This window comes from Mixophyes fleayi, chromosome 3 (assembly GCF_038048845.1).
Source record: "Mixophyes fleayi isolate aMixFle1 chromosome 3, aMixFle1.hap1, whole genome shotgun sequence".
Classification (NCBI taxonomy): Eukaryota; Metazoa; Chordata; class Amphibia; order Anura; family Limnodynastidae; genus Mixophyes; species Mixophyes fleayi.
Window position 1 is genome coordinate 136,012,936 of NC_134404.1, and position 25,495 is coordinate 136,038,430.

A 25,495-nucleotide genomic window follows, 5' to 3' on the forward strand; every position below is an offset into this window, starting at 1 on the left:
TACATAAGTGTACCAGCCTTTCTCCCTGTAATGATAGTACAAAAGATGATTTAGTGATATTAGTTTTCTTGGTTTTAAAGTAAACTGCTCATATAAGGGACAATGGATGCATTACTTAAACTGCCTTCATTTTATAATAATCTCACTCCCTACACACACATTAACATATACACATACACACACGTGTGTATGTATATGTGTGTGTGTGTGTGTGTGTGTGTCTGCCGACGCGCGTTTCGCTGATAGCTTTGACTAGGCAGCTATGTCGCGTCCACTGCTCCATACACTCTAATGTTTTTCTCTGGCATCTTACTTTAGATAGTCTCCAAACTAGAGATGGTCACTGACCCCCGTGTTTTGGTTTTGGATTCGGTTTTGAATCTGGATTACCGTCGTGTTTTGGTTTTGCAAAACCGTCATTGCGTTTTGGTTTTGTTTTGCTATTTTTTGGGAAAATCCATGTTTTTGGGCCTAAATTAACCCAATTTAGTGCTCCAACTGTTTTAGAGACAAGTAATCTAATTGTTGAGGTAATAAATCATCCAAAAAAACAGTTTAATTCTTCGTTGGTAGGCCTTTATTTATTCTACACACAAAACAGATTGTCTTCCTCTCCATCTATGCATATTGGCAATGCAGCCATCGTCTTTGAATGTATATTACACCCTACACTAATAGTTAAATATGTAAAGAAATGGAAAAAGCCAGTTTGGTCTCTGTCTCTCAAGGCCCCCCTCCACTTGTATAAAATACCAAAAAATTCAGCCATTATAGACTGTACAATATTAATTGACATGAAGAAAGCCAGTTTGGTTTCTGTCTCTCTAGGCCCCCCTCCACTTGTATAAAATACCCAAAAATTCAGCCATTATAGACTGTACAATATTATGAAAAATGGACAAAGCCAGTTTAGGGTCACTCTGTCTATGACACCCTACCCTTAAGGATAAATTGCCCTAACAGCAGCCTTTCAAGATGGTATGTGATATGGAAATGCCACAAGTCCCTTTCCTCTTTGGGGGTAGATTGCACCCTACACTTACATAGAAAGTTTTAAAAAGATGTTATCGGCATCATCTTCAGCTTAATCCTCACCCTCATCAATGTGTACGTCATCACAGACTATCAATTCATCGCCGCTTGAATCCGCCATTAGAGAACAGTCAGTGCTTGGATGTCTTGGATGGTGAAGGCCTTCCTCGTGGAAGATGTAGTTCATTTTTATAAACATCATTTTCTCCACATTTTTGGGAAGTAACCTTCTACAGCGATCACTGACTAAGTTCCCTGCTGTGCTGAACACTCGTTCAGAGTACACACTGGAGGGTGGGCAGCTTAGGTATTGCAAAGCAAGTTTGTACATGGGTTTCCAAATGGCCTGCTTTTCTTCCCAGTAAGGAAAGGGACTGTCTGACATTTCCATATCAACTACCTCTTGAAAGTAATCCTCCACCATCCTTTGCATGTTTATATTCATATTGGATGGAGTTATGGGCAAAGTGACACATTTTTTTGAAAAATCCTTCAAACCAGCCCAGATGTTAAATTGTTCTGGTCTGCCCCCTGTGTCTTCCCTGCTTCTTTTTTGGAAATTTAATTTTTTACGAGCAACAGCTTGAGAAAGTGAAGGAGGACACGTCGTCAAGCCGAGGCCCAGTTCAGCGGCCAACTTGCTGAGCAATAGCTCCTTGCAAAAGTTCACATCTCGCTCATTTACAAGTAAAGACTCAATGTAGGTTTTAAACCTTGGATCAAGCACAGTGGCCAAAACGTACTGATCCGAGTTCAAGATCTTAATAACTCGAGGATCATTGTGAAGCGAATTAAGTACTTGATCGACAAGGCCAACATACTTTGCTGAATTGCTTGCTTTCAGCTCCTCCTTCATTTTCTCAAGCTGCTTTTCCAATAGTCTAATTAAAGGAATGACTTGGCTCAAACTAGCAGAGTCTGCACTCACCTCACATGTCACAACTTCAAATGGTTTCAGCACCTTGCACAGCACTGAAAGGATTCCCCACTGTGCAAGAGTGAAATACATCCCCCCTCCTTTCCCAATGTCATGGCTTGTGCAATATGCTTGGATGGCTTTGCGCTGTTCCTCCATCCTCTGAAGCATGTACAGGGTGGAATTCCACCGAGTTACCACCTCTTGCTTAAGTTGGTGGCAGGGCAAGTTAAACTGCTCTTGGAGCTGCTGTAATCTCCTACATGCTGTGGCTGAATGCCTGAAATGGCCTGAAATTTTACGGGCCACCGAAAGCATCTCCTGCACCTCACGGTTATTTCGTAGGAAGCTCTGCACCACCAAGTTGATGGTGTGAGCAAAACAGGGAATATGTTGGAAATCACCCAGCTGTAATGCTCGCACTATATTGTTGGTGTTATCTGAAATGACATACCCTGGGGAGAGTCCGAGTGGTATAAGCCATGCATCAATCACATCTCTCAGTTTGCGTAACAAATTGTCAGCCGTATGCCTGTTAGTGAAGCCGGTGATACAAAGAGTGGCCTGCCTGTGACAAATGTTACGTAGTGGTGTACATGCTGCTGCTGTTCCTGCTGGTGAAGGTGAATGACCAACCCAGTGGGCTGTCACAGTCATCTAGTCTTTGGTTTGGCCACTTCCACTTGTCCACATATCTGTGGTTAAGTGAACAGTGGGCAGAATGGCATTTTTCAGCGCAATCTCTACATTTTTACACACTTTTTGGTATAGTTGTGGAATAGCTTTACGGGAGAAATGGTGTCGCGATGGAATTCTGTAACGCGGACACAAAACCTCAATTAACTGTGAAAAACCAGCTGCGTTTATTGTGGAGATTGGACGCAGATCTAACACTAACATTGCAGCCATGGCGTCTGTGATTCGCTTGGCGACTGGGTGACTGCTGTCATATTTGCTTCCCCTCGCAAATGATTGTTTCACAGTTAATTGCTGAAATGTAGGACTGCTCATTTTATTAACCTGCCTCTGGGATGACAATTCACCCCCAGCAGCAGCAACAGCAGCAGCAGGACTAACGCTTTCTTCAGAGGAATCAATAATAGTGCCGGAGTCATCCAGCCTTAAGTGGGATGCCGGGCTAACTCCGAGCGCTACTGAGGATATTGATGAGGATGGTGTGGTGGGTGTATTTTGTAGCCGTCGGTATGTCGGTGAGCGGAGGGTCTTAGCTGATGAGGGAGTGTTTGTATTCTTTTGGGAAGAACTTTCAGCTTTTCCCAACACTTTGCCATGAACTCTGGTTAAATGGTGTAACATAGACGAGGTTCCAAGATGGTTAAGGTCCCTCCCTCGACTGACTGTGGCTTGACATACACTACAAATGGCTATACAATTGTTGTCTGGATTTGGGTAGAAATAATTCCACACATAAGAAGTGGATTTTTTTGTTTTATGCCCAGGCATGACAATGGCCTTTTTCTTGTCACGTGCCAGAACTGCTGTCACTGGTGCAGGACTTACACAAACAACCTCATCCTCATCAACATCCTCATTAGGGCCCTCGTCGCCTACACAAATCTCCCCCTCATCCTCTTCTAATTCCAAAGTGGCATCCTCAATTTGGGTATCACTGGCTACACTCGGGCTATTAAGGCACACATCAGCAGAATGCTCACGATTAGACATCCCATTGTTGGATGGACTCTCCACAGGGATTGTTGTCATTTGTGAATCAGAGCAAATATTCTCCTGTAATGCCTCACTGTTATCTTGCAGCTCGGCTTTGACGCGTAACAGTAGTTGTGCACCAATTGTAGGCTGGGTAACTTTTTGGAATCTGTCACTAATAGCCAAAGGTGAAGGCCTCATTCTCTCTTTGCCACTGCGTGTGTAGAATGGCATGCTTGCAATTTTTTTTTTATCGTCACTTAACTTTTGCTCAGTTACACTTCTTTTTCGCTTCAATACAGTAAATTTTTTTGGGGTTTTTGTTTTTTGCACTAATTTGAAAACACTCTGTTGTTTGACATCGCCTTGGCCAGATGACGTACTGGGAACACTAACATCAGGACTGGTGACAGAACCTGGTTGCTCATTCAGATCATATGTGGACTGCTTTGAATCCATTCTGAGCGCAAACCACTGGGGAGTGCTAAAAATTATTTAGTAGATACTGCTGACAGATATGACTTTTGACAGCCAGAAATATTAATGCACAATTAGGGAGGACACCCCAAAAGCACTGAGGAGTGCTAAAAATTATTTAGTAGATACTGCTGACAGATATGACTTTTGACAGCCAGAAATATTAATGCACAATTAGGGAGGACACCCCAAAAGCACTGAGGAGTGCTAACAATTATTTAGTAGATACTGCTGACAGATATGACTTTTGACAGCCAGAAATATTAATGCACAATTAGGGAGGACACCCCAAAAGCACTGAGGAGTGCTAAAAATTATTTAGTAGATACTGCTGACAGATATGACTTTTGACAGCCAGAAATATTAATGCACAATTAGGGAGGACACCCCAAAAGCACTGAGGAGTGCTAAAAATTATTTAGTAGATACTGCTGACAGATATGACTTTTGACAGCCAGAAATATTAATGCACAATTAGGGAGGACACCCCAAAAGCACTGAGGAGTGCTAAAAATTATTTAGTAGATACTGCTGACAGATATGACTTTTGACAGCCAGAAATATTAATGCACAATTAGGGAGGACACCCCAAAAGCACTGAGGAGTGCTAAAAATTATTTAGTAGATACTGCTGACAGATATGACTTTTGACAGCCAGAAATATTAATGCACAATTAGGGAGGACACCCCAAAAGCACTGAGGAGTGCTAAAAATTAAGAAAAAATAATAAACCTCTATCCTCCTCTCTGCACTAGCGATTTTGGTTAGAGCAATTGCAAGAACAATATTGTATTCTCTGTCCCTGCTCTAATTAGCCTATGACTACACCCTGCTCTCTCCCTCTGTCAAATGGCGATGGATTGCTGTGGAGGCGTGTATTTATAAAGTTGAAGTATCGCGAGAACCGAGCCCCGAGATCCGACGACGTCACGATGACGTTCGGCCTCGATTTGGATTCGGAACGGGCGGGAGAGTAGCGAGCTGCTCAGCTCGGTACTCGGATACCCAAAGTTCGGGTGGGTACGGTTCTCGGAGAACCGGACCCGCCCATCTCTACTCCAAACCACAGATTAGATTAAAATATGTACAGTGCTCCTATCTGATGCCGCTATTATAAACTCATATACGGCAATACGACAATAGCCACATACGGATCTTAGTAATCCTAATAACGCTCATAAGGTGTTACTTTTTGTATTGGCTAAGAATGTTTCCCTGTGCTATTTAGAGCTTGATATGTGTATAATTACATTCCGGATTACACTTACAATGGGGCCATTTATTAATGACCAGCAGCTCTCTCCGATATTTTGAGCCTAATATACTTTCAATTTTGCTATATAAGAAGTGATGAGAGGTACATTGCACTGCCTGAGGTGAATAGCAGACCCAGTCAGTATGGTCTATTTAAATATAGTATGATGATGAAGTCCATCCATTTCATCTATAGGCACGACAATACATAGTGAATTATAGGAGGTTTAGTTCCCCTAAGAGCTGATTCATCATAATATACATAATCTTGATATTTATAAAATATAATGATACTATCTCCTTAATAAGTATGGAGAGGAGTTCTGTTGCACTATTCAATGAATAGGAGTGGTTGATCGGAGATAAATATTACAAACCAGAGAATTAGGCAACTGAACTAACTACTGCAATTAACTCTATGAAATGTGTTCACGATAAGAATATGCTCAGTAGCTAATTGGAGCAGTGTCGCAACTGGACAACTAATATTGTCTATTTTATCAGTTTTATTTTACATGTTTGATTCACTATTCATCTTTTATATTTCGCTAATAGTATGTTTTAACAATTGAAACAATAAAGATGTATTTAACAGAATTTGATTATCAAAATATCAATATCTTGTCCATTTGAGTGCCCCATAGGATCATTCTCTTCTTTCTTCTCTTTGTTGTGTTCTAAAGCAATTTAATGATCGGGTGCACCTATCCTCGAGGTGTTTATTTAATGCTAATGAAGCTAGATTAATACGTATATCTGTGAGGAAGTGTATGGACTACCTGGTGCGGTCCCCTCCCCCTTCTTTGCAATAAAGTCTGGTTGGATCAACTACTTGATAGCTTATTTGTACACTGAAATTTAAAGTTGATATTTGTGTGCTACATGAAAAAACAGTCAGTATTTAACTTATGTGCAAAACAGAATACTAATTTGCACCCCTTGCATTGTAACTTGGTTTTGTCCAGGTGACTGAAATAAGAAGTTTCTCAAGTTAGATTCTTAATGAATCAGGCCCCTTGTTCCTCCTCATTACATTGAATGATATACCCAATGTACCAGATGTTATAATACACTGCTGCTATGTATGTTCCAGATTGCAGATCACTTTTGTCCACATTTTTTGTGACTGTGGTCATAGTGACACTAACTTTGGTTCCTCCTGTCTTTATGTCGTCTGATGACAATCGATATATGTGCAGCTCATCATTACTAATAGGCCGAAATCTGTGATGAGAAAGTGTTCCTGCCACAGTGTTTGCTGTTTCTAGACAGCTATGCAGCTTGGTTTCGCAGTCTTGTATTTCGTTTTGTGACACGTAAAAAAACTTTATGCCATGTACATTTTCATTTGCCCAGGTCCAAAGGCATCAAGATGTGATGGGTTTCCACTGCTTGCAGACTGGTGCGTGTGGCTAGATATTTAACCAATGCCATCACATGGACTCTTACCATGAGATGTGGCAAAAAATTTCATTCTGCTTGAATGTTGAAGTCATCCTTATTGAAGCATAAATTAAACATGTTTTTGCAGTTCTTATATTGTGCACTAGCACAATCACTAAATTCACATACTACAATTTTGACAATAATATCGCTAAGTGTTTCATAGCTACCGTAATGAAGGCATGCACAGTTATAGCTACATGGTAATGGGTATCGCTAATAACGCACAGGCTCACACAGTTTGAAGTGTCACAATCATCTTGCCTAAAATATACAACAAGCTGACAGTTACCCTGTTCTTTGGTCCACTTCAGTGACATAACTTTTAAGCTTTTTCTGGCTCCTTTTTTGTGAGACAAGAAAGGATTACAGCATGTTTTCTGAAATTCTTCATATCTTAGCAGCAGAAGCTTTTCTTAATGTTAGCAGACTGAGGTTTCAGGATCATTGGCTACTGCATTTGAAACTTCAGTTCTCAGAATCAAAAGTTATTTTTCTTTATCTGTAAAGTGGTCCCATCCAGTGTTTTTTGAGTAAATAGTAATATGACAGTCCATATGTAAAAGACTACCAAATAAGCAGCTGCCATGATTGACTCTTTCTGTGTCTCCCTCTCTCTTTCTCTGGAAAGTTTTAGTTTTGGTCTCTCTAAAGGGAATCCCCTTCCCATCAGTTTGTTTGTTTCATTTCCTGTATGGGAGGTTTATCCCATTGCCTCAGTTTAGTTCACTTTTTTTGGCATGTTCTTTAACAATGTGTAAATTATGTATGCTGTACAGCAGTAATCGAGCATCAACTTCATTATTTTTTTTCTTCACTATGAAACAGAGTACCCGGCTGATTTTTTTTTGTGGAAGTAATTTATACCTTTTTTAAACACCCCCAAAAAAATGGGATCCCTAATGTCAATTGAATCTAGCGTTTTTAATGATATTCGAAAAACGTGCGTTTTTGCCATAACGCAAAACATGAGGCAGATAAAGTAATTTGGTTTGGATTTTTGAATTCGGGAGGAAGAGTTACCTTAGGAGTCCAAATTTTGTGTTGATTCCTTAATAAACACCCGTAATACTTTAAATAAACTGGATAAAGAAGCTGTGATTAGTAAATTATTTAATAAATTGAAAAATCAATATATAATCAACTAATTGTCAGACCGTCGAGATATTTGGCAGAAATAGTTGTTTTGACATCCTCTCTTAACTAAAAAAAATTTGTAGAAATCTGATTGGGTGGTGATGGGTGGTGGACAACCCTGGTTGAACTGACGTGGAATGACCCTTATATCAAATATTTTCAGTTCAGATTGGTTGTTAAAATATTTGCATATACATTTGTGAATGCTATTAACAGTCTTTCCATTTAAAGCAGATTGCATTTTATATTTAAGACCTTTAAAATACTCCATAAAACAAACGGTCCTATATTGGACATTCCTTACCAGCTTTCCATTGATTGTTGCCTCCAACGAGTCTACAAGCTCAGCAGTGACACCAATCAACTTATGGTAGTCATATTGCATTTTATCAAAGCGTTTCATGTAGGTTGTGGCTCTATGCTCAGCTTCCACCAACTGCTGGTGCAGGTCTGCAGAAAATAAAGGTAGGATTTAGGTATGATCAGTGTCTGCTTGCCAACGGTATCTCGAAGATCAAATATGAAATAAGCAAATGACAAACTAAGCATACAGTTTGAGACAATAAATTATGCAAATCTATACATCAAAAAAGAAGGTCAATTTGGTTGGGGGATTTCGTAACAAAAGAGGGGCAGTTGGGAGATATTGCTAAGTGAACGTAAAAATTGGTATTAGTAATTTGTATAAGATCTCATCCATATTTAACTTTGAAATAAATGATTACCCTAGCACCAGAGGTCCAAATGACATTTTTCATATGTAGAATCAACATAACTTAATTCAAATTGAGCAGCTTCTAAAGCAATGTGAATAAATGAACACATTTTGACACCACCACACTTGTGGGAGTTGAAACTCCGGTTATAGGACAGAGTACACTATGGCTCTATATTTGCCACCATAGACTGTGCTACTGATATGTATCTATATTATAGCAATAATAAATCATATACTGCATACTTACAGACCACATAGCATCAAGAAATGCAATTACATAAATTAGTCTTAAAACTTAGTTGGTGAATGCAGAATAAAAGTTAGAACACTCCATGTAATCCCAGCTCACTTCTCTCCCAACACTGATTGCAATCATTTAAATGTTCCAAAAACGGTTATTTTCTCAGACTGTGGCTGACTCCCCAACAATGCCTTTACGGACCTGAAAATAAGTTAACTCCTTGTCCTCCTCAGGATCAGAATCAATGCATAACTATTACATGGATTAAGTGGACTTCTGTCACTGTATATCCAGAATATAAACATGCTTAAAATCCCTTTGCATAAAAGGCCTAAAATAACTTCCATATACTAATGCAGAACAACAAACTATTATTTTACAGGTGGATCTTAAATCTTGTCGAATTTGGCAAGTGCAATATTCAAAAAAATATTCTAAACAGGTTATATTTTTGTCCAGATTTTTTAATATTAATAAGGGCACAAACAGTATGTGGCAATTGTAGAATACATGTATATCATCATTCCCCACAGACTAGTGCGGCAAGTTAGGGAGATAAATATTCACCTGCATATACTAGTAGCAGGTAAAACCACACTACATGCATCCCTTATTTAAAGGCATTGTGCGATAGTCAGACATATAAAGACTCTACAGAACTAATGATGAATTACAACCGTTAAATAAAAAGTGACAATACATTTATGATTACCTTTGTTGTATTGTGTGCTCTCTTTCTTTATTATAAACATGTTAAAGAAAAGTACAACATACTGGCAAGATCACCATCTCAATAGATCTTAACAACACATTAAAAGTATTGTTTGGTTTTTTGTGTATATGTTGGACTAAAATGGTTGTTAATCTTTTGGACATCTCACTAGTCGAGCCAACATGAGTGTCTTACATTACTAAGTATCTCAGAATAGAAATGTCTTTAGAGTTACACATATTTATCAAAACATTACAAAGTTGTACGTTGGTGAACAGAGTACCAGCTTTAAATGAATCACAAAAGAAAGAATGCATTTTGAAATCTTAAAACAGAATCTAAGGAAAAATTTGCGAGCTAGTAGAAATAAGAGTGCCCTGTGTGGCTAAACATACACTAATCAACCACAAAATTAAAAGCAGCTGCCTAGGGGGGGGCGTGGCCTGACAGCCATAGCGCGCAGTTGGAATACTGGAGAGCTCCTCAGTTCCAGAGTTAAAACCCGGGTGTGGTGACGGTCTTTTTAGCCCCCAACTGTCTCAGGAGTGTGGAAACACCAAGGAATACCTGCAGCCTTTTTTTTTTACATATCTTGGCGGGTCCCGCATCTCACTGTGGGCACACCAACCTGACCCTGCCTGGCTGATATTGGCGAGACGAGCGCCGGAAGAGGGCCGATTACTTTCTCACCTAATACACTCCAGGAGAGCGGGCGGCATTTTAAGGGATGGACCCGAACCAGACGACGGGGACATCGCAGAGGCAACCTCTGCAGGAAGATTTCAGCACTAGTGGATCCGGAAAACCAGAAGTGCGGTCCTCCATTGCCCTGCTTCTCTTCCGGTGGATCCCGACGATTGGGACGCTGGGAGAGATTTGTATGTGGTCTTACTCCATTGGCAGGGAATCCCAGAAGTCCCTGTGTGCATGAGACAACTGAACCACTGTGAGTAACAGACTGTCTCCACCTGACACTAAGCACACTACAGCCGAGTGTAAAAATAATAAAAGAAAAAAAAAAGAAAAAAAAAAGAGCTAAGTGGAGGAATTGACTTAAGGCTCCTGCCTTTGAAGGAGAGACTTGTTGGATTAAACCCCAGCATATACAGTAGCTGTGGCACCCTGAAACAAGGTCCTCCTAATCACAGGGTCTGCATGGTCCGATCCATATCACAGAGAACACTAAATGTCATCAGGTCATATAGGTCCATGAGATCCTAATAATTACATTGGATGTCATCCAACACTACTTAGTACAAACCTGCCACCTAGTGGCTCATGTAAGAAATTCAGCCTGAGTTTTCTGGGTTTTTCTCTTAATTGGTTTTCTGACATATCACCATCCAGAGAACTAGCAGAAGCCTGTAAGTTGCCACACGCATATCCATGCTGATGTAACTCTGAATATGTCTGTCTAAAGCGCCCCCCCGGGGAGGGGGTTCGGGGATCTCTCGACCAGGCATAACCACGTGAGACAACATATATATCCAAGGATAACAATGTATGTGTAGCTGTTGGTTAAATGGGGAAAGTCAAGAAAACTCCCGCACAAAAATTACAGAAGAAAACTAGAGATTCCACTCCACGAGGTGCTTTCCAACAACTTTTTGCTTCCAACGCTTCTTCAACATCTTCTCCTGCAGCATTACAGTCGCCTGGACAAGATTCATCAATTTCACCAAAATCCACAACTTCTACATCTTCCATCACTATGTCAAAGAAGGGAGACCTAAGAGAAATCCTATTCCATCTAAAAACACTCCCAACCAAAACGGACTTTCAAACTCTTGAGACTTGGATCCAGGAGACCTTACAGTCACAAATTGCTTCAATTAAATCGGAACTCTCTCAGATGTCAGAAAAAATTGTCTCCATAGAAGACCACTCAGAGACTGTGGACTCACGAATTGATAATCTCCAGAGTATGGTCACACATCAATTCAAAGAATCTGCCGAATTTCGCAAAAGACTGGATGACTTCGATAATAGAGGCCGTCGCAATAACCTGAGAATAAGAGGTGTTCCAGAAGATGTCCTCCCTCTTGGGATCACGGATGCTCTCACAAAAATATTTAATGAGCTCCTTGAAGCTGATCCAAACAATCAAATCATCTTCGACAGGGCACATAGAGCCCTACGCCCCAAGAGCGCTCAATCTGATAACAACGCTCCATTTGGTTCCGATGGGGATTCCCGCTGAGTATTCAGGTCAACCATGAAGGGAAAGTTGTGACACTCCACAACCACTCTGATGTTGGAACTTTTTGTGAAAACCTCAATTTACCTAAATTACAGATACCAGACTGGGACAATCCTGCCTCAACGCAATTCCCAGCTCCCGCATCTAATAGGGAAGGTCGGCGTAAGGTTTCAAGAAACAACAGGAGAACCCATACAGCGAATCCGGCTGGAGCCCAGAGTATGACCTGATCTTAAACTTCTGCTTGTCTTGAATGTCATTTTCTAATATATACTTCTCTCTGGTGTTTGATTCAAATATTGCCAATTGTTTCCTGTGAAAGTTGCTTTAAAGTTTAAACCATACCATTTGCTTCTACCCCCATTTTCCACATTATTAATAGATATATCTCGTAATAGATATGTGTATAACTTTTCTTACCTAGTTACACAAGCTACTACCATTAAATGGACGGTGGTCCATTTGGGATCACTTCCAAGCCATTCTTCATAAAACCCCCTTGGTTTACATTGATACATTGACTATAGTTTTAATTATATTTTTAATTCAACACTTCACTCCTAGTTGGGGTAGCCCCCGATACCCCCCAATATACCCTTGGTTTTTCCGTCCTGTTAGATTTGCCCAGGGGTTAATATTGTTCCCCCTGGTCTTAGTGACGGTATTTCGCCATGTTACTTTACAAGTATTGCATGTTAATGCTCTCTCATTTTTTGTGTGAATTCTGTTTTTTCCTCCTTCCTCTCTCTTCCCTTCCCTTGCTATCTCTCCCCCTTCATGGAGCTTCTCTAGTGCCCACAAGCCTGAAACTTTGAACACCACCCCTGGATCATCTCTGCATACTCCGGCTGGGATAGACGTGACCAACGCTGACGATTCTATCTTCAATGGATACGTTGAAATTTATATCTACCAATGTTAGAGGTCTAAATGCCCCACAGAAACGTTCCCGCCTTTTACATACACTACACATAGACAAGGTTGATATAGCATTTATCCAGGAAAACCATTTTAAAAAGGGCCATGCACCCTCGCTTTCTAATCATTATTATCCTACGGGTTTCTTCAGTAACTACCCGATATCCAAATCCAGGGGGGGTTGCGATTTTATTTGCTAAGCACCTACACCTATCTGAAATCTCTTCAACTGTCATAGCGGAGGGTAGAGTCTTGCTTATTAAAAGTTAAGATTTCTGACCAACAATTCTCACTAGTTAATATATATGCTCCCAATAATTCTCAGGTTCCCTTTTTTGCCAAAATTCTAACACAGATTTAGGACCAATTAGAGGGAGTGGTGGTTCTAGGCGGAGACCTGAATTGGTCCTTACTTCCCCAGATTGATTCCTCTACTGGAGCTCCTAGGACATCTCTTCGAGATGCTCGTAAGAGAGACGTCCAAATTGTCAGTCTGGGAAGCCCACAAATGTGTATTACGGGGGAAGTGTATCCAGCTAGGCTCATATCTTAAGAAGCAGAAGGAAGAGGTTCGAGACGCTCTTTTATTGGACATTAAGAATCTAGAAACCAACCATGAAAGCACTATGTCCCCAGAGCCCCTGGTGGAATTACATAATAAACGGGCAACATTAACCTCCTTGTTAAATGATCGCATGAAAAAGGCATGGCGGTGTTGCAGAAGCGAATTCTATCAATGGGGGGACAAGCCAGGTCGTTTCCTAGCCAGAGCTTTACGATCCCAACGCATCCACTCCTATATACATAGTATCCAAGACACTGGAGGTACCACTAGGCACACAGATAAGGCTATTGCTGAAGCCTTCCGTTCCTATTATGCAAATCTTTATCATATCCATTCCCAATTATTTGAGAGTGACAATGCCCTATCTGAGAAGGTAATAGGAGAGTATTTACAAGATATCGACTTCCCAAAAATTTCCCAGGAGGCAAGGGATCTCTTGGACTCTCCCTTTTCTCTTGTGGAACTGAAGGAAGCTATAAAATCCTCCCCTCTTGGAAAGAGCCCAGGCCCAGATGGATTCTCCATCTCATACCACAAAACGTACATGGAGAAGTTATGTCCCATCCTGTTTGATGCTTTTAACGAGATATCGGACACAAAAGGATTTTCACCTCAGTCAGTAGAGGCACATATTACAGTTATTCACAAAGAGAAAGGATCCTGCATTATGCCCTAGCTACCGCCCAATCTCTCTTTTGAATATAGATATTAAACTGTACGCGAAAGTGATCTCTAATAGATTAAAGGATCTTCTTCCTGAACTGATTTCAAATGATCAGGTAGGATTTATTCCAGGTAGAGAGGCAAAGGAGAACACTACCAAAATTGTTGACTTAATACATTATGCCTCCTCTGTTGACTTGTCCACAGTCCTCCTGTCAACCGATGCTGAGAAAGCATTTGACAGTGTGGACTGGGGCTTCATGAAGGGAGTGCTCCTTCATATGGGACTTGGCCCCTCGTTTCCATAAAATTATGGCTTTGTATAGATTTCCTACTGCTAAGGTTAGGGCAAAAGGCATCTTATCTGACCCCTTCGTCATCTTTAATGGTACCCGTCAAGGCTGTCCACTATCCCCATTGATATTCGTTCTATGATTGGAGGCTTTGGCTAGGGCGATTCGACCTAACCCAAATATCACAGGTCTTCAAATTGGAAAACTATCGGTTGGCTCTATTTACTGATGACCTTTTAGCGATTATCACAAACCCAATTACCTCGCTACCCAACCTGATGTCAGAATTTTCTAAGTTCGGTACACTCTCCAACTTTAAGATAAATTTAAATGTCAAAGTCAAATGCACTCAATATTTCAGCTCCAGAGCATTTTGTACCATTGTTGATTACTTGCAACATATTTTTCTTGTTTGTTTATACTGTTGTACAACCATGTATTATCTCTGACTACTCGCATTGAATAAAGTATAAAAAAAAAAATTAAAAAAGAATTCAATATTCTGTAGGTCACCTTTGTGCGGCCAAACCAGCTTTAGACCAGTTGAGGCATGGCCTCAGAAGGCATCCTGTGGCATCTAGCAAGACGTTAGCAGCAGATCCTTTAAGTCCTGTAAGTTGTGTGGTGAAGCCTTCATGGATTGACCTGTTTTTTCAGAACATCCCACAGATGCTTGATCGTGTTGAGAGCTGGGGAATTTGGAGGTCAAGTCAACACCTTGAACTCTTTGTCATGTTCCTCGAACCATTACTGAACAATTTTTTCAGCGTGACAGGGTGCATTATCCTGCTGAAAGAAGCCACTGCCATCAGGGAATACTGTTGCCAGGAAGGGATGTATTTGGTCTGCAACAATGTTTAGGTAGGTGGTATGTGTCAAATTAACACCCACATAATTGCCAGAATTCAAGGTTTCCCGGCAGAAGACAGCCCAGTGCATTGCCTCCGCTGGCTTGCCTTCTTCCCATAGTGCATCCTGGTGCCATTTCTAAACAATGCACGCTCACCCAGCTGTCCAAATGATGTTAAAGAAAATGTGATTCATCATACCAGACCTCCTTTTTCCATTGCTCCATGGTCCACTTTTGGCACTCACATTCCCATTGTAGGCCCTTTCAGTGGTGGACAGGAGTCAGCATGGGTACTCTGACCAGTCTGTAGCTACACAACTGTAACAGATTCTGGATACTATATTACTAATCTTGATTAGCACTGGCTTACCTGAGGTGCGGAGTCTAACGATCTCCCCGGTGTTCACCAAGAACCGCCGCAAGGCGGGGTGGGCTTTGCTGCCAGGAGTCGCAGGTCGCGGTCCCCAGGTTCGCCTCAAGATGTAGTACAGCGGAGTGAAGCGGTGGTAGCGGAGTCAACAAGCCGGTTCGGTACACAGGAATGGAGTCAGGCAGAATCAGAAGGCAACTCGGAGTCAACAAGCCAGGTTCGGTACACGGGTCACAAGAATAGGAGAATGGTCAGCAAGCCGGGTCGGTACACAGGGATAGGAGAGCCAGGGAAGTCAAACAGGCAGAGATCAGCACACAGGAGACACTGGAAACAGGAAGACACTGCAATCCACGAAGCGCAGGAGCCAGGAACAGGTAAGTGTTGCTCTGACACTCAGCGAGTGTCAGAGTGAGGTTTTTATACTGAAGGGGATTCAAAATCCCCGCCTCTAGGGTTGTGGTCCTGAATGCGGAAGTGCGGCTGGACGGAGCGGCGGGGATCAGGTAAGTCCGTGACAGTACCCCCTGCCATAAAGGTGGACTCCGAACACCTAATAGGGTTTCAAAGGAAATTTTTTATGGAAGGATTTAAGTAGACGGGGAGCATGTAGGTCAATGGCTCTTACCCATGAGCGCTCCTCAGGGCCGTAACCCTTCCAATCCACCAAGAACTGTATGGCACCTTGAACTTTACGAGAATCTAGGATAGTTTTAATCTCGTATTCAACTTGATCCCGATCCACAGCAGGAGGAGGAGTTCTGGATGAGGTGGAGAATCTGTTGGTTACCATCGGTTTTAACAAGGAGACATGGAAGACATTGGGTATGCGTAAAGAGGGAGGCAGACTCAATCTAAAGGCTACGGGATTAATAATCTCAGATATAGCAAATGGGCCAATAAACTTGGGAGCAAATTTTTTACTGGGTACCTTTAAACGAATGTTCTGGGTGGATAGCCATACCCTGTCACCAACTGCAAAACTAGGAGTCATTCTTCTCCTTTTATCGTAGAATTTTTTGGAACGAGTAGTTGCTTGTTTTAAGTTTGTCTTGGTTTGTTCCCAAATATCGGAGAAGTTACGAACCAGAGAGTCCACTGCTGGAACTTCAGAAGATGAGACTTGAGAGAAGGTGGGTAGTCTAGGATGGCAGCCATACAGAACAAAAAAGGGGGAGTTAGAGATGGCCTCATGAAAATGGTTGTTATGGGCGAACTCGGCCCAAGGGAGAAGGTCCACCCAGTTGTCTTGGTTACTAGAGATAAATATTCTTAGAAACTTCTCTAATTCTTGGTTGGTTCTCTCAGTAGCCCCATTGGACTGGGGATGATATGCGGAAGAAAAGTCAAGCTTAATCCCGGATTTATTGCAAAAAGACCGCCAAAATTTTGATATGAATTGTGATCCCCTATCGGAGACAATATGTTGAGGACAGCAATGGAGGCGAAATATTTCTTTAATAAAAATATCGGCTAAGGAGGAGGAAGAAGGAAGGCCTTTGAGAGCAATAAAGTGGGCTGTTTTAGAGAAGCGATCCGTGACCACAAGCACTACAGTACAGGATTTGGAAGGGGGAAGGTCCGTGATAAAATCCATGGAGATCTGTGACCAAGGGTAATCAGGAATGGGTAATGGGAGCAAGCATCCATAAGGCTTTTTCCTAGAGGTCTTGTGTTGAGCACATTTGGAACAAGCAGCAACAAATCTCTTCACATCCTCCAGCAAGGAAGGCCACCAGTAGCTTCGGGACAATAAGTCCCAGGTCTTGCGAATGCCGGCATGCCCAGAGAAGAGTGAGTGATGAGCCCAGTGAAGGAGCCGGGTGCGTAGATGTGGCAAGATGAATGTTTTGCCTGGAGGACAACCCTTTTTCAGGTGTGTAGCTGCCAATACTTGACATGGATTTACAATGAATTTCTTATCCTCCGAGGATTCCATGTCAGCTGGATCAAAAGAGCGAGATAAGGCGTCTGCCTTCGTATTCTTGGATCCCGAGTGAAAAGTGATGTTGAAATCAAAACGTGAGAAGAATAAGGACCACCTTGCTTGTCGAGGGTTTAGACATCGAGCAGTGCGTAAGTAAAGCAAATTCTTATGGTCGGTATATATGGTGATAGGGAATTGCGCTCCTTCTAGTAAATGTCTCCATTCGGAGAGAGCCAATTTGATGGCCAGGAGCTCTTTGTCGCCAATCCCATAATTCCTCTCAGCAGGTAAAAAGCGACGGGAAAAGAATCCGCAGGGATGAAGTTTTCCAGAAGGACCTCGCTGTGATAGTACGGCTCCGGTGCCAACAGAAGAGGCATCTACCTCCAGGACAAAGGGACGAGAACAATCTGGCTGTTGAAGAATGGGTGCAGATGAAAAGAGAGACTTTAATAATATAAAGGCTTGGATAGCCTCAGAGGACCAAATACCAGCATCAGCAGATTTGCGGGTCAATGCTGTGATGGGAGCCACGAGAGAGGAGTACCCCTTGATAAATTGACGATAATAGTTGGAGAATCCTAGGAAGCGTTGAGTGGCCTTAAGGCCCGAAGGTTGGGGCCAGTCAAGTATGGCTTTCAATTTAGTGGGATCCATCTGTAGACCGGTGCCCGAAATAATATATCCCAGGAAGGGAATTTGTCTCTGCTCGAAGGTGCATTTCTCCAATTTGCAAAATAACTGATTTTTTCGGATACGAGAGAGGACCTCCAATACATGAGTACGATGAGATGCTAGATCTTGAGAAAAGATATGAATGTCGTCCAAGTAGATGACTACAGATTGGTACAAGAGGTCTTGAAACAGCTCATTCATAAAGCTCTGAAATATAGCTGGGGCATTGCATAGCCCGAAAGGCATGACCAGATATTCAAAGTGGCCGTCTCGGGTGTTAAACGCCGTCTTCCATTCATCCCCCTCCTTAATGCGTATAAGGTTATACACTCCTCTGAGGTCAAGTTTAGAAAAGATGGTGGCACCCTTAATCCGGTCAAATAATTCAGAAATCAGTGGCAGTGGATACCGATTTTTAACGGTAATGGCATTCAGGCCTCTGTAATCAATGCAAGGGCCGAGGCCCCCCATCTTTCTTTTTTACGAAGAAGAAGCCAGCCCCAGCTGGGGAGGCAGACTTGCGGATGAAGCCCCTGTTTAGATTTTCTTGGATGTACTCCTCCATAGCCTTAGACTCCGGGAGGGAAAGGGGGTAAACACGGCCCCTGGGAATGGGTTTACCAGGTATCAGATCAATACCACAGTCCCAGATTCTGTGAGGGGGAAGTCTAGTGGCCTCTTGTTGACAAAAAAACATCAGAGAAGGTTTGGTATGGCTCAGGCAGGAGAGTCACAGGTAATTCTTGGGTACGTCTGGGACTATTCGGGGGAACCACTCTCTGTAGGCAGCGAGAGAAGCAGGACTGTCCCCAGGACAATATGTGACCAGATTTCCAGTCCAAGGTGGGAGAGTGGACACGAAGCCAAGGAAGTCCTAGGATGACTGGGTTGGTAGATCTCTGTATTACTAGAAAAGAAATCTTCTCTCAATGAAGTGCTCCTATCTGAAGTAGAAGAGGAATAGTGCGTACCAGGATGGACCCCTCAGGGATTCTTCCCCCATCAATGGCCATCAGAGAGATGGGTTGTTCCAAGGCTTGTGTGGGAATAGCGAATTGTTTAACTACTGTGGCAGAAATGAAATTTCCTGCGGCTCCGGAATCTAGAAGAGCCGACTGCGGGAAGGTCTTTTGTCCTAACTGAAGGGAAATGGGAATAGACAGGCAATCATTACTATTGGGAACTGACTGACACTGAGAAAAGAGGCCCAACGATACAGCTCCAGAACTCGTTAGGCCCTGTCGTTTCCCGAGCGTTTGGGACAAGAACTCAGAAGATGGCCACTCTCTCCACAATATAAACACAACTTGTTCCGAAATCTCCTCTCCCTCTCTTCGGCTGATAGGCGGGTCCTCCCAAGTTGCATGGGCTCTTCAGGGGGACGAACAGGGGTTTGGAAGTTGGGGGCCAAGCGAATCATACTACGCCGCGACTGTTCCTTCTCGGAATTACGTTCCTTGAAACGCAAATCAATTTTGACACAGAGGGAGATAATGTCGTCCAAAGACGTAGGGAGTTCCTGGGATACCAACTCGTCTTTGATTCGCTCTGAAAGGCCCTGCCAGAATGTAGCTACTAGGGCCTCATCGTTCCAGCGAAGTTCAGAGGCCATGGTTCTGAAGTGGACCGCATACTGCCCCACAGACTGGTTTCCCTGGCGGAGACGTAGTAAGCTGGAAGCGGCATTGGACACCCTTCCTGGCTCATCAAATATTTTCTTGAAGGTGGACAAGAAGAGGTTGAAGTTATGTAGAATGGGGTCGTCCCTCTCCCATAAGGGGGAAGCCCATGCTAAAGCTTGACCAGACAATAACGAAATCACATAGGCCACTTTCGTTTTTCCGGAGGGGAAGTTCCCAGGTAGAACCTCGAATTGTATGGAGCATTGATTTAAAAATCCTCTGCAATTTTTAGGGTCTCCATCAAACTTGGGTGGGTTAGGTAACCGTAGCTGCGAGGAAGAAGCTGCTGCTGCGGCCTGAGGTACAGGGGCCACTGCCGGCCCAGGTGATCCACCAGCCACTAGGGTGTTCTGGACAACATCCAACCGAGTGGATAGACTATTGAGGAATTTTAAAAGTTGCTCTTGGTTAGCTTCTTGCTTATCCATCCTTCCTACTAAATGCTCCAACAGATCTTTAGCTGTGGTATCCATGGTCAGAGCAAACTAACAGATTCTGGATACTATATTACTAATCTTGATTAGCACTGGCTTACCTGAGGTGCGGAGTCTAACGATCTCCCCGGTGTTCACCAAGAACCGCTGCAAGGCGGGGTGGGCTTCGCTGCCAGGAGTTGCAGGTCGCGGTCCCCAGGTTCGCCTCAAGATGTAGTACAGCGGAGTGAAGCGGTGGTAGCGGAGTCAACAAGCCGGTTCGGTACACAGGAATGGAGTCAGGCAGAATCAGAAGGCAACTCGGAGTCAACAAGCCAGGTTCGGTACACGGGTCACAAGAATAGGAGAATGGTCAGCAAGCCGGGTCGGTACACAGGGATAGGAGAGCCAGGGAAGTCAAACAGGCAGAGATCAGCACACAGGAGACACTGGAAACAGGAAGACACTGCAATCCACGAAGCGCAGGAGCCAGGAACAGGTAAGTGTTGCTCTGACACTCAGCGAGTGTCAGAGTGAGGTTTTTATACTGAAGGGGATTCAAAATCCCCCCCTCTAGGGTTGTGGTCATGTGACCGCCTCCGGGTGCGGTCACATGGTCCTGAATGCGGAAGTGCGGCTGGACGGAGCGGCGGGGATCAGGTAAGTCCGTGACAACAACAAGCTGCGATGCACTGTGTGTTCTGACACCTTTCTATCACAGCCAGCAACTTTTTTAATTTGTGCTGCAGTAGCTCTTCTATGGGATTGGACTACACAGACTAGCCTTCGCTCCCCGCACACATCAATGAGACGTTTTCATCCATGACCCTGTCGCTGGTTCACAGGTTGTCCTTGTTTGGACCACTTTTGGTAGGTACTAACCACTCCATACCAGAAACAGAACACAAGACCTGCTGTTTTGCAAATGCTCTGATCCAGTCATCTAGCAATCACATTTGGCCCTCAGATCCTTACGCTTGTCCATTTTTCCTGCTTCCAACACGTCAACTGACTGTTCACTTGCTGCCCAACATATCTCTTGACAGGTGCCAATGTAATGAAATAATCAATATTATTTACTTCACTTGTCAGTGGTTTTAATGTTGTGGCTGATTGGTGTATGTAACAAACTTTGCTGAATGCCAGCAGCAGTATCAAGCTCTACTGAGTGGTTGTCGATGCCACTATTTGAACTAGTAGTAGCCTTGTGTTAACAGTTCAGTGCAGCCTATGTACTTTGGAACCCAGTCTGGCTGTTAAGCCTGGAGAAAGCAATCATTACCTGACAGTTACTTAGCTCCACTAGCAACTGCTTCTTCTACAGGACAAATAGCCTGGAAAAAGTTCAAAGCATACAAAGTTGTACCAAACAGATGCCAATGCAGTTGATTGGATAGCTGCTGTAGCTCTGCCATTCACTTGTATGAATGGCAATGCAGCCCGGTAAAGGCACGAACAGGGCCCAGCAGCTCTACTAGATGGGGGAGTGCAGGTTATTGACAAAATTTCATATAACCAGGAGTTCTCCATCAAGTTTACAGATTGTTAATGTTTAAAAACATATGTAGTCATTTTTTTTTTTTATTTAATAGATTTTAAGACAGGCCGTTGTGCCCACATAAGTCAAATTTTGGGACGGGGTACAATTTATGATGTTCCACCCAATTTTGAGAATTAATCTTTACCAAAATAAAATAATATTTTAAAAACAAAAAATAGCAGGGCGTTTTCCTTTATTTTAGTTTAAGCTGGGTGTTTTTAGACTTTTTCTGAATTGTATACTGATTTTCCTGCTTCTATATTGCAGCATTACCACACAATATGTACAATTTACTAACTTGGTGATTGCCATGGCAGGATCCCCGGGAGCTGCCACTTGCAGCAGTTTTATACAGGCCTCTTCCGCTTCTGTAATGCAGAACCAGCAAATTTATTTAATTTTAAAATGGAGGTGGCGTGAGCGGGAAGACTAATCAGGAGCCACATTCTGTCCATTGCTGCTACTGATTGGTCTTTCCGCTCATCATCTCGCCTCCCCTGCCCTCTACCACTGCAGCATCACAGTGCTCCGAATTTCAGCCAGTGTTTTGAGTAGAACCAGAGCCTTGGGAATAACGGCTGCATGGAGCAGTCCCCACAGCTCCTACTAGAGAGGTCACCAAGTTATTAAATTGTATATACTAGGGAGTAGCGTAGCTATAAAAAAACATAACATTGAGATTTGACCAATTGTTTTGAGGGTTCATTTAAAGGGCATATTATATAGGGGTTTTTAATCTGTTTTTATTTGAGAGGGATGGGGGCACATCAAAATAACATACAGTAGTCAGAGATATCAAATTTACATCACATACTGAAAATACTACCATACAAAGAAACTGAAATATGCGATGAAACAGGGATCTTTGATCAAATAATGAACAGAGGTGTAACATAAATTAATCAGGAAACCATATAATCTAAATATTTAGCATGTTCCTTACAATAAAATATTGTTAGACAAGAAACACCCTTAGGAATTTTAGTTACAACAGTGAATTATTTTAATTTTATTGGAGTTCCTCCAAGTCTACAAAAAAAACAAAAAACTTTCCAGTCTTGGACAAAGAAATAAAATGATGGATTTAGCTTGCACCTATCCTATAGCAAAGAATATCTAAGAATTCCAACTCAATAAATCCTATTTAACCTATAATTGTATTTTATAGAGATAATAATTTGTTTCAGGGAAAGCCCACTAGGGGGCGCAAGAGCTATACATTTCCAAACCCAAACTATTTTTTTTCCTTGAATCTGCTTTATTGACAGAATACTTCACACTATATGGCTGTGTGTATTATAAACACATATCCACAGTTGCTAACTAAACAGTAACACAATTGCAAACATCTTGCATGACTGATTTGTTTATCATAAGTGAGATTCTCATACGCATGTACAATCATAGCACTTTCTGTGATAGCAGCTTACACACAAGAGAGCACAGAGTTTACAGCTTCCAAAACTTGCAAAGGATACATATAACGTAAGAAGGCGTGGGGTGGTCCCAGCTTTCAGGGTCAACGACAAGAACTTTTCCAATCTCGATTTCAGCTCAGGAGCCCATGAATCCTGACAAGGAAATACAATATATACATGAAACATACCCAGCGTTTAAGCACAGAACACATGCTGATGCAGTGGTTATTATAAAGGATCAAATGTATAATCGCAAAGTGTGACAAGTAATAGAATATTTTAGGCATGGAATTCATATCCCAGATACCACAAACTCCCATTTACCCCACCACAAAGCTCCTTTCAAGATAAACCGTCTTAGTGACATCACAGCTAGTGAGGAGGGTATTCGATGACTCAATATACCGGAATGCTGGAAATCTGACATTTATTGGGGGGGGGGGGGGTGTCTCACTAATGTCATTGGAGCAGCTTTTACACATTCAGCAATCCGAGGAGGGTTAGGACAACCGTACAAAGGACAGCGTAGGCAAAGTTCAGTATTAATTCATTGTCAAGAAAGTCACTTATCTTGGTGGCTATGGCTACTAACAATATAAGTAGGATGATTTTGAAAAGAAAAAACAAAAAAAACTTTTGTAACCGAAATCAAAAACATATGTTATTTAATACACTAGGTTTTGAGTTTACATTAATGGTTTAACATAAGTGTAGATAAGACTCAATAACAGTTCATTTGGAACTTCCCCGTAACTGCATGATCAGGACAATCCTTCCTTGCTGGGTGGGAGGCTGTTACTATTTATGACATAGAACTTAGTTATTAGATAAACAAAATCATATTTCATGAAATGCATTTGGTGCATTTAGATGGCAGAACTAGGAGTTCATTTTCCTCCTTATCCAGACAAGGTTTGTCTACTCTATGGGGCATATTCAATTGACGGCGGGATCGCCGAAAATCCCGCGCTCAAAAAATATTACTGTTATTACGGTAACCCTGCGCGGAAAAACCGTTAATACGGTAATTTACTCGCTGGATTTCAGCTCACAGCTCAGGGTATTAACGGTAATATTTTTTGAGCGCTGGATTTTCAGCGATCCCGCCATCAATTGAATATGCCACTATATGTAGGTCAATTATTTTTTCAATATGAAAATCATTAACATTTATTTATATAGCGCCAACAGACTCTATATCGTTTTGCTTCAGAAGACATTTCATTGTATGTGCCTACTTGTAGAGAACATAACGATTGCTAGAATATGTGCATCACTAAGCACTTCTACACTAAAAGTATTTATTTTTCGTCATTATACAATAAAAAGGATTGGAGACTATTATTATGCTCTTAGAGGTCAGTAGCTGAAAACCTGGGAAGCATTTAGTAACATTCCCCCACCCCCCCCCCCCCCTGAGGTTGACAGTTTATGTAGAGTCTCTTGACCCATAGCGTCCCCCTTTCATACTCATCAAGGAACATATCCTGCTAGTTTCCTAAGGTGCTCTAGACTGATTTCCTAACTTGAGTGCCTGTCAGGCAAGTACAGACTGTTGTTCAGATATTGGGATACCAGTTATATGCTCATCACTAAAGGTGTTACAACATAGTGTGCAAATACAAAACTGATATTCAAGTGTCTTTATATCCAGTGTATTACTGGCAGGTAAAGTAATGGAAATTTTCATTAAGCAATCACGTGTAATCTTCAGACTCATTAGCAATGTTACTACAATTTCATTTTGCAGCCAGGTCTTTCTATTCATGCTATCAACTACCTGGAAAAGCTCTTTGAAAGATGGATGAACAGCTGGATTAGGAACAAAGGGCAGGGCATAAAATGGAAGGAATTCTGTAGTCTGACTCAGTGCCGCCCCGCTGGTTTCCAAGTAGGTTTTGAAGTGAGAAATCCGCTCTTCGCAGTCAGCCCGGTCCTAAAAATAAACCACATAATAACATATCAATTTTATTTATTATTGTTAAAAAATTACAGAACATGAGGCAAAAAACTATTCTTAAAGTGGAGCCAAATGGAAAAAAAACAAAACAGAATTACTGTTATAACTCCATGAAAGAGACATCTATCAATTTCATTTAAATGGATTGTCCATCTTTGGACACCCCCACCTTAATCAAACATGCTCCCCACACATAGCAACTGGTGGGCATGTTACCTGAATAAGAGTCTGCTTGCACGGATTTGCGCTCATTTATCCTGCCGCAAAATTGAGGTTTATGGCTCTTCAGTACAGTTGTACATGGAAATATATTGCCCTTCAGGTATAAAGCCGTGGGTTGTGCTAGAACCCCCACCCTCCCATTTGCTATATGCATATGTGCATGTTTGACTAAGGAGAGGGAGTTAAATAAGAAGCTACAT

The 25,495-nt window shown here is 42.1% G+C and overlaps 1 protein-coding gene across 6 annotated transcripts in view; it reads right to left on the reverse strand.

Annotated features, from left to right (window-relative positions):
- ARMC9 (armadillo repeat containing 9) overlaps nt 1–25,495 on the reverse strand; it is a 125,744-nt gene that overhangs the window by 79,790 nt on the left and 20,459 nt on the right. For all 6 annotated transcript variants that reach the window (XM_075202378.1, XM_075202380.1, XM_075202379.1 and 3 more), the window contains exons 5-8: nt 24,894–25,049; nt 23,174–23,266; nt 9,600–9,624; nt 8,233–8,378 (exon numbers count right to left, since the gene is read on the reverse strand). In XM_075202378.1, coding sequence (XP_075058479.1) covers nt 8,233–8,378; nt 9,600–9,624; nt 23,174–23,266; nt 24,894–25,049 — 420 coding nt within the window. The remainder of the gene's footprint in view (nt 1–8,232; nt 8,379–9,599; nt 9,625–23,173; nt 23,267–24,893; nt 25,050–25,495) is intronic.